This window comes from Aspergillus uvarum (assembly GCF_003184745.1).
Source record: "Aspergillus uvarum CBS 121591 unplaced genomic scaffold BO82scaffold_47, whole genome shotgun sequence".
Taxonomy (NCBI): Eukaryota; Fungi; Ascomycota; class Eurotiomycetes; order Eurotiales; family Aspergillaceae; genus Aspergillus; species Aspergillus uvarum.
In genome coordinates this window covers 29,710-39,154 of record NW_020291344.1, presented here as the reverse complement: position 1 = coordinate 39,154, position 9,445 = coordinate 29,710, and the positions used below count along the sequence as shown (strand labels likewise).

General features: G+C 50.6%; 3 protein-coding genes across 3 annotated transcripts; 1 reads left to right on the top strand and 2 right to left on the bottom strand.

Moving 5' to 3' along the window:
* Window positions 1-366: 366 nt before the first annotated feature.
* On the top strand, window positions 367-2,332 carry BO82DRAFT_356474 (uncharacterized protein). Its single transcript, XM_025635734.1, has one exon. The coding sequence runs from the start codon at window positions 641-643 to the stop codon at window positions 1,997-1,999; it is 1,359 nt and encodes a 452-aa protein (XP_025489507.1). The 5' UTR covers window positions 367-640; the 3' UTR covers window positions 2,000-2,332.
* A 314-nt stretch (window positions 2,333-2,646) lies between these two features.
* On the bottom strand, window positions 2,647-5,262 carry BO82DRAFT_393914 (uncharacterized protein). Its single transcript, XM_025638703.1, has 2 exons — window positions 4,041-5,262; window positions 2,647-3,967 (listed from the first exon to the last, which is right to left on the bottom strand). The coding sequence occupies exons 1-2, from the start codon at window positions 4,951-4,953 to the stop codon at window positions 3,027-3,029; spliced, it is 1,854 nt and encodes a 617-aa protein (XP_025489506.1). The 5' UTR covers window positions 4,954-5,262; the 3' UTR covers window positions 2,647-3,026.
* A 441-nt stretch (window positions 5,263-5,703) lies between these two features.
* Window positions 5,704-8,872, bottom strand: BO82DRAFT_385176 (CeGAL family transcription factor; the record flags this gene model as incomplete). Its single annotated transcript, XM_025638158.1, has 6 exons — window positions 5,704-7,399; window positions 7,465-7,885; window positions 7,961-8,147; window positions 8,278-8,389; window positions 8,457-8,710; window positions 8,789-8,872. The coding sequence occupies 6 exons, from the start codon at window positions 8,870-8,872 to the stop codon at window positions 6,013-6,015; spliced, it is 2,445 nt and encodes an 814-aa protein (XP_025489505.1). The 3' UTR covers window positions 5,704-6,012.
* Window positions 8,873-9,445: the final 573 nt, after the last annotated feature.

The window sequence follows — 9,445 nt, the reverse complement described above, 5'->3', positions numbered from 1 at the left end:
AAAAAAAAAAAAAAAAGAAAAGCAAAGAAAAGATAAGAAAAGAAAATTGAGAAAATCAGGAGAGAGAAAAAAAGGTCCTTCCCAACCCCTGTCGACTGATCATGTCGAGTGATTACTAGTTAGTCTAGTCTGGTCATTGGCAGGCCAAGTGGGGATCGGACTCGATTGTCAATCATTTTGTCTCGACCAAGTCGACCAGTCAAGGGACTCGAGTGGGTTGGAGGCACTTTAGCCCCGAAGCTCTTCTTCCGTAGCTCAACGGGAACAACCAAGCTACGACGACTCCGGAAGTTGGCCCAGCTCCCTGAGCCTGACTGAAAGTTCAAGGCAAGGCAAGAAAAAAACAAAGGCACCGCCAACTTAACCTTACCTATTCCTCCTCCTCCTCCTCCTCCTCCGTCTCCTCCGTCTCCTCCTCCCCTTCTTCCCTCTTTCTTCTCCCGTCTCCGCCCTCCTGTACGACCCAATTGAAATAGTGGTGACTGGCTGACTGTCTGTCTGTCTATCTGTTGACAGTTGATCTATCTGTCTCTTCCGTTGTTTGCTGTCTATATATCATCTCCACACCCGTCACTTCCCCTTACCGTACAGTACAACACAACCTAAACACCTTTCTTCTCTCCCTCCGATTTCACCAGCAATGATGGACTCGTCGTTGGATTCTCCTTCATATCCGGGCAATCGGATCGTCGCCTATCTGGACACCTTGGTAAGGTCCAAGTCATATCTGCCTTACGGACTTCCCGTCTGCGTCTCGCCTTCGCATACCGTCACCAACACCGACACTCTCCTGCACTTAGCCACTTTAGTTGGCCCGCATATTGCTATTCTACAAGTCTACGCAGACATCATTGATGACTGGTCGGAGGAGACGGTGCGCCAATTGGTTGCCCTGGCGAGGAGACATGGCTTCCTGATCTGGGAGGGTGGTCGGATCCTGAATTCTACAGTGGACATTGTTGGTGGACAGAAAGCAGAGACGAGAGAGGTGCGGAATGAGACCGTTGATATGATTCGCAAGAAGTATACGAAAGGTATCATCAAGCCGGCCTCGTGGGCTGGCCTTTCAACAGCGTGGGCCTCCGGCGTGGCTGTGTATAACCAGGAAGCCGACATTTTGATTCCCACTTTGAAGGCGGCCGCCCGCGAGGCAGTAGCAGATGCAGCTCAGACCATTCGCACCGAGATCACGGCAGACAACAACGCCAACAATCACTCTTTTAGCGACCATGACGCAGATGCGACATCGCAGCACCTCTCCGAGTATGCCGTTGACAACACTAGCGGCCTCGACCTTCCTCCTCGCAAAGCTTCCACCATCTCTTTGACTCAGACCATCACTCAACATACCGAAGACTCCACCGAGCTACCTTTGGAATCTCCCCAGTATGAGCGACGTGGTTTTGAATTCCGGTCCTTGAGCCCCGCGACCATCCCTGAGGACTTCCCGCCCCCACCACTCATGGCTCGTGGGTTAGTCTTGTGTCTACCATCCTCCACAGCCAGTTCCTTCACCAATGATTACCGCCAAAGTTGCGTGGCTGCTGCCCGCGCCAATCAAGATTTCGTGGCTGGATTCGTGTGTGGAGAGCCGTGGCACCTGGTCTCTCAAAGAAAGGACTTGTTTGGTGCGGGCGTCTCCGGCTACGGTGAAGAGCAGCAGCAATTGAGTCCATACTCGTCAGATGATGACGAAGCGGTTCCTCATTTTGCTTTGGTGTCGCCTATCTCCCGTCGCCTCAGCGTAGTGAGTGGTCAAGGACTGGATGAGGTCGATGAAGACGAGGAAGAAGAGCACCAGCAGAATGGCATTCCCATGCCTGAACCACCACTTCCTTTGGACTCCCTCAATCCGCTAGCCTCCAAATTGTTCCAGATCACTGGTAAAGCACTGCAGCTTCGTGAAACATCCGCCCAGGAACGTGGTAACCTGCAGCTGAAGGCAGATACAGATAAGAGCTACCAAATAATGCACATTCCTTTGGTTGTGCTGCCTTGAGGGCGTACACTCCGCCATGCTGTTTCCACATTTCCGTTATCATCTCCGCGTTCCACTTCACATATCTTTCTCCTGGACATTTACCAAATAATCTACCTTTCCTTCACTTCTCGTCCTTATACATACATTACCACCATCACTTTTTTTTTCGTTGGCATCACTATTGCACCTATGGATCATGGAGTTGAGCGCCCTGAAAATCATGCTGTTACCGGTCTTTCCTTTGCATTTATCCTGTGGCACATTACCAGAAGCATAATCACCTATCTATCAGACCTATCTATCCGAAATTAGTCACATGTTACAATAGACGAATAAGATGTACTATCAATCTTGTGGGTGTCGGTACAGAATTGGCATTTGTAGAATCAGACTAGTCGTCTGCGAGATCAGGGATCATTGGTAGGAAGGGGGTTGATTTGGTCGGCAACTTTCGACAGGCCGATCAGACATCAAACATGGTCCTCATTTTATGCTGTCCCGCGCAATGCCCCCAAATGCTATTATTTCTTGAAGAGCTTCGACCCAAAAACGAACGCTTGAGAGAAGCATATGTAGATGTATCTCGGCGCGCAGAGAGGGTAAGAGCGGCGCATTGAACCTGGGCAGTCAGTCCTTCGTTTATGCTGTTAGTCTGCCTGCTACAGATTTGCATGTCCTTGATTCTAAATTTCTTTCTCGGCTTCTATTCTATGAGTATATACAACGTCGTATATACAACGTCATATACACCGTTGCATGGTCCCTGCCCTGCACCCAACTTAGTGCATTGAGGTACACCCAGCCCAGACCCCAACCATATATTCCAAAATCGGGCCGGCGCGATGCGCAACATCCCTTTCCGCCAAAATAGAAACGTCCAATCCGACACTATATACAGGAAACTGTACACACCCACTTTCTATCAAAATATAATCCATCTTCCACAATACAAACCATGAACCAGGAAACAACCGTTGTGATCGCCAAGTATACCGAGTAGAGAAGTGGGGAACAGAATGAGAGAGAGAGAGAGAGCGAGAAGAAGTTAAGCCTCCCAATTTCGCCTCCGCGCCGTGAACAACAACCTCGCATTCTCCTCCTGCGAGCTGCCCACCCGGACCCCTCGCTCGACCTTCCTCCCACTCCCACGCGCCAGCACGGGGATAGCATTGATCCGCGACAAATGCACATCTAGCACCAACGCGCGCGGACGTGACCGGTTCGCCCACGACCCGGGAGTCACGGTCCACCGCGTCGTCGGGGCCCAACCACTCCCCTGCGAGGAGATGGAGGATGATGACGATGACGGTCGCGCGAGAGTAACACCCAGCAGGCCGCGGGCGTCGCCGACGAATCGCTCGATGCAGTCCAGCGGCGGAAGGAAGCGGCGGCGGATGCCGCAGCCCGTGTGGTTGGTGTCGATCTGGTAGTCCGGGCACTGTTTGAGGGAGGCGAGGAGTGTGGCTATATTTGTTTGTTGTTGTTGTTGTTGTTGTTGTTGTTGTTGTTGTTGTTGTTGTTGTTGTTGTGGGATGGGAGGTGGTGGGTGATCGGCTCTTAGGTTGGCATCCTCATCATCCTCATCATCAGCTTCGTCATTATCGTGGTCTTCATCATCCAGTGCGAGAAGAAAGTCCGGGTCGTCGATGAGGGAGGAGCCGAGGAAGATGGTCTTGGTGCGTAAGGCGAAGAAGCGCGTCATTTGGCCTAGATGGAAGGCGTCGCAGGCGCTGGAGTTGGCGAAGCCGTAGCGGCATTGGAAGTGGCGGGGGTGGAGGGTGGTAGAGGTGGCCGGCAAAGAGAATGGGGGTCGGGGTTGGGGGGTTGCTGCCGTGGTTGTGGTGGCCGTAGATGTGGATGTTGTTGCTGTGCCGGAAGGGTAGGCGTCGTCTGTCGGGTCTTCGAGAGCTCCGTAGGCACGGAGGAAGTGGGCTTGCAGGTCGGTTATCGTGTTGAGGACGCATTGTCGACGAAAGTAAAGTTCCTCTGGATCCGTTTATCAGTAACTTGATTTACTTCTTGGACAAGCTATGTGCTGGTTCAGAGGTTGATGTCTGACCTTCTATTCCACCAGTGAGATACCGCCAGGGAAACGTGGGAGTTTCAGGGCCTTCAACGACGCCGTTCGACCAATATTTAGACCCCATCACGACGAGTGTATGGGTGTACACCTGAACAATGGCATGCTCGTTGAGAAATCGAGCCACGAATATGGTCTGGCGGATCCGATCCTCGGGCAGCTTCAACAAGGAGGCTGCATCGAACCTGGTGAGAGGGACCTTCCCCTTGCCAAAAGCATAACCTGAGCGTTTCAGAGCTTTCTGAACGGCCTGTGGTGAGTTGAAAGCATCAGCTAGTTCCACCAATCTCGAGACAAGGGACACAGGCTGCACTCTGAGTCTAGCGTCAAACGTGCGCTGTTGTTCGTCATCATATGAGTCGTAGGACAGAACCTCGAGAAAGAGCTCAATGGCATCCGTTCCGAGACGCGAGGAGAAGTGATCGCTTGGAAGTCGAACGACCGGCAATTCATCCGTGTTCCAGGCTTGCTCGTCGTCGGGAGAGTCTAGGCTCCTAACCGTAGATTCGGAGGCTAGCTGCTGGGTTTGGATCTTCTGGTGTATCAGGTTCTTGCCTTCCGCGAACTTGTGCGGGTCCAAGAGAGCCCTAAAGTATGGGCTATTGCGCATGATATCACTGCTGGACACTCGCCACCGATGGACCACAGCTCTGGATGGAGAGGCCGCCACCGTTTCGGGGTCCAGGTACTCAATGACTATGTCTCCCGTTGGAAGGATGATCTTGATGCCCGAAGAGCTCCGATGGGTGAGTGAAGGATCATTATGCTTCAGGAGGATACCGGAAGATTCATCAGGAGGCTGTTTGACTCCCCTGGATTTTGGCAGCGACGGATTATCTAGGGCACAGCGTGTGGATGCCTCAACCGAGGCGGAGGAGTGATTCAGATCCATGCCAATGAGTTGCACGCTCGGTACCGCAGCCTGACAAGTGCTTTAGAATGAAAGTCGCCTTCCAAGCCACTGTTGTTGCAGGTCTCACAGGTCATCAAGGCGAATGTGCTTTGGTATCTGCGGTAAAGCAGATAGTTGTATAGCCTTTTAGAGGTAGTCGTGCTATCGATACTTACCAACAACACAGGATGCTATGTAATGACTTTTGTGATCGTCTGACAAGAGACAGACTCCATCAAGAGCTATAGCTCATAGCTCATGTCACTATACAGCTGCAATATCGATAACGTTTGCTATTAGGAGGCAAAATGTGATGATTGCGAAAGGATATGAACAAGCTCCGTTATTATATGAGAGGAATTGGTTATGGATCCGAATTACTAAGCAGGTACCATGACTTAACAATGGAAGCATCAAGATCCGCCAAAAATGTACCTACTCACACCATTTGAAATATTGATTCTCAAGACATACGCTGCAACTGTTCTGCAACTGTTTTGCAACTGTCATGGACCTGAAAAATTATTACCGCAGTGGGTGGATTGAGGCCCGCATATAGACACTGAGATCAAAGTACTAGATGTCCAGTTACGGTCAGACCTATCTACTTCTTATATCTATAGCCTGCAAGCTCTTTGATGGTGCTTATTCTCGGCAAGCAGAAGACCGTCAGCTCCAATTGGGAGATGCAGTTGAATAGTCACCGTGGGCCTTTCCCTGCATGGTGGCAGCCTTTGTTAGAATTACCTAGCCTAATCTGACAAATTGCTAAAGATTAACTTGTGTCATTTCCAATTAGAAATGATCTCCTCGCGCACAGACACGCACAGCTTCTTATCCTGTTGATGAATGATTAAGAATAAGGATCATGCTGTTGGGACAGTCTCCTGTTTCGAACACTCCACATGCTTTTCGGCATGGCCGTCTCAGAAAAATGCAGACAGCGAATGCTGTGGGGGTGTCACAAACTAGACAGAGTGGGAAACTCCAAGCATGCCCATCAAAGTCTCCCACCCTGAGTTTATGCCTTGCACTGATGTCGATTACTCGAGTGGACTGTCAAAAGTGATAGAGATTATTCGGTTCCACATCCATCCCATACTCTGTAGGGAAGAAGGAGCCCGTGAGCTGACCAGTATTTGTGTCGTAAGGAAAGAACTCGTCGTAATTGCTCGGAAGTTCCAATGTGCTCTCACTTAGAATTGGAAGGTCGCCCGCCGCTTCCAGGAGGCGTGAAGACGTGTAGTTCATATTGCCGGTCAATAGAGCCGGTGATTGCTGATAGTCCAATTTCGTCCCAAGAGGTGAACTGTCTGAGTCCGCCGAGCTTTCTCTTGTTCTAATCGGATGTGAGGGGGGAGGTGTATCTGCAGGCGACTCTAGGCTGGTCAACTGGACGGAAGGAGACTCGGAGACTTTAATGTCCTCCCGTTGCTTGAGTTGGCGCAAAAGCCGATCACAGAGTCTGCGGGCTCTTTCTGGGGTTTTTTGTGTCCTTGACATCAAAGACAGCCACTCATACGCTTTATCAAGAGCTTTCGAAACCATGGGCGCTTTGTCCGGTACATGCTGAGCTTGAAAGGCGAGCTCAAGAGCGAGTACCGCCGTTGCTTGCATCAGGTAATGCAATAAGCACCACCAAGGGGACGCTGTATATAATGTTGCAGCTTTCAGGTCTTCTGGGAACAGTCTTAACATGTGACAGGCTGATTCGACGCAGTCCTCCGCAACTTTCTGACCAAACATTTGCATCTTGCCCCCTTGGCTAAAAGACTCTACACGACGAAGGCAGGGTCGTGTGATGCTTATCCTGGTGCTGTAAAACAACAGGGCCAGACTAAGCCTCTGATTTGACGTTTCCTGCGATACTTGCGATGACTGGGTGCGGGTGAAATCATATTCGTTGGGGAGATTACTTAGCCATGTGTCAAGGTTAAGTGTGAGACTGCGTATGGCGAACTCAACGCTTTGCCAAGGAGATTGAACTGTGCTCGGGGTGTAGATCTTAGCTAGGGATTCTTTTGCAATCATGGTTAGTTGTACCAAATGAACAAAGTACAAGGACCCGCAGGGTGAGTATCTGTTCTCTTCTGAATCCACCCTTTCGACCACCGTGCTCATTGCATTTATTTCCGACTGACTCGTTGACAGCATTTCTGTCGCAAGGGGGCTACCGTCAATCGAGCGTCTAAGCTGCCGCATCACCTCTTCCCTCCCAAAGTTTTGTTCATCGAATGGAAGGGGCAGAGGTGTTGTACACAGGCTGTCGGGGATGAAAGAAGGTCTTCCGGTCATCACACTGAGACGAAGGTCAAGCGTATATAGAGACCACCATACACGGCATCTGATTTCTCTTGAAGTATCGGATGTGCTGTCTCCAAGATGGCGTAGATGCAGCCCGAGGCCCAGAGCCCCGCGGATCGCGCTTCCACAAAATGCCCAAGCGCTAACATACATTGTTAGCTGTGTGTGAGCAGTAGAATAGAGCATGGATGGATTGGGCACACGTACCGGTTCACATGGCCCAGAGTCAGCATATACAAAGCAGTTAGTCCTTCGACCTGCAGCTGCTGTAGATCAGGGAAAGTCAGTAGCTGATGATCTAGACCCAAAGCTTTGGCCTTGAGAAAGTACACAAGATGTGCGTCCTTATCCATTTGCCATTCGGTCTCGGATAAATGCGCGTACTTGGTAGCAAGGGCGAAGATCAGGTTGAGTATTGCTAGCCATCGATTTCCGGGGCGTATGGACACAGGGCGTAAGGATGAGTTCGTGAAGAAAGCCTGAAATTGTGCTCCAAAAGGGGCAGTACCGATCACCGGAAACGAGGGGTGAACCCAATCAAGGTATGTCTTGTAAAGCTTCGTTGCAACATCCTTGGTGGGGTAAGAATACGGATCCACGTTGTCAAATAAAGGGATCTCCATGGCGTCTAAATGATAATTGGGAAATGACCTGAAGCGATTGTAGTGGGCTGCTGCTGTTGCTGGGGATGGATCTTCCCCACTGAAGTATCCATGATCATATCCAAGTTCCAGTTCTCTGGCCAGAGTCTGTAACCAAGATATCTCTGAGCTCTGACCGACGAAACCAGTCGCTTGCGAGGCCTCATCCCGATTCAAATCCTCCTCTATGCGATCTAGGTTGTTCTCAAACCCAGAAAAGAAAGGTGTAGCTGCTTCAGATACCGACGACTGCCTCCGGGCCTCGGTGTTCGGAGTCGCAGACTCGTCATGGGAGGAGGTGTCATCGGACGGGTCTTCCTGGATGAGACTCAGCAAGGGCCCTAAGCAGAAATTGGACAGAAGAGGTCGTTGAGCGTACCGCTGCCAGAGCGTATGCCATCAGCTGATCTTCAGGGACGCGCAAGCGAATGCTTAACTTTTGCAACACGTTTTGGTAGGTGCGAATCTTAGTTTCCAAGCTGGCCATTTGTCTTCGTTCGTGACAATCAGCGTTAGTTCTTAGGCTCTGAGTGTGCTCAGTGCTCAGGTTTGACGCACCTCTTAGACTTCTCTCTTTTTCCGTCAGTGTAGCAACAGATCATCCCAGCGTCCCGACAGTTGCGGCAGCCTGACTTGTCCCCCGTGCATTTTGTCTTCCTCTGCCTACAAGATTCGCACGCTCGACTAACGTGGCGACGGTGAGACCGAGCGGAATGGACTGCTTCTTTTCCTTCAGCCAACCTCGGGATGGCCATCTTTCTGATAGCGGAAAGATCCCTACTGGGCCGCAGTAAAGGGGGGATCGGGTTATCCTGGAGAGAAAACGAATGAGGGAACGTTCTTAGCATGCTCGAAATGGGTGCATTGATCAAGTTTCATCATTAGCTTACTCCATAGCTGTGCCCTTTTGCTTCAGGCGCAGCGACTTGAAACAACGCTGCTGTTGATTGACTTGTCCAGTTGGATATCTGCATTATGAAGATGCGTGGGGTTGCGACAAGAGAAGAACCTGCATGTTGATGATCAGGTTGGTCGAGTTGTGGTATCAATAGGGATGGGTTCAAACATTATCGATGAATCTTATAGTTTGGTACGCTTTGAAAAAAAAAAAAAAAGATAATGGCTCATGTTGATGTCATATGGTCAACCCTGACCCCTTAAGACGGAGGAGACTTGCAAATGGAAGGCACTGCCGTGGTTGGAGAATGTTTTGGATTCAGCGTCAATGGAGAGGGAGGAGGAGGAGGAGGGGGTGGAGAAGTCCTGAATGAGTGGTTCCTGACTGGTTTCCACCGAGTTTATTCTGCGGAAATAGAGTGTGGAGAGCGAACAATGGGATCAATACCTCTCTCATGACTCTGTGGATGCGTAACCCACACCCACTTCTGTATGCAGTTTGACTGAGAGGAGTCTCGACCCACGACTGGCCTCACCGTGCAGTATCATCGTTCTGGCATTACCTAAGTCGACTCCTTTTCATTCGAAGCCCGTCAAGCCCCCATCTGTGGTCTGGCTATAGCGGACCCAGAACCAACATGTGAAGTGAG

Bases quoted from the DNA above. Each gene is read 5' to 3' on its own strand.
- BO82DRAFT_356474 (XM_025635734.1), top strand. From the start codon at position 641: ATGATGGACTCGTCGTTGGATTCTCCTTCATATCCGGGCAATCGGATC.
- BO82DRAFT_393914 (XM_025638703.1), bottom strand. From the start codon at position 4,953: ATGGATCTGAATCACTCCTCCGCCTCGGTTGAGGCATCCACACGCTGT. The intron at 3,968-4,040 runs GTCAGACATCAA...AAACGGATCCAG, and splicing joins TCTCACTGGTGGAATAGAAG to AGGAACTTTACTTTCGTCGA.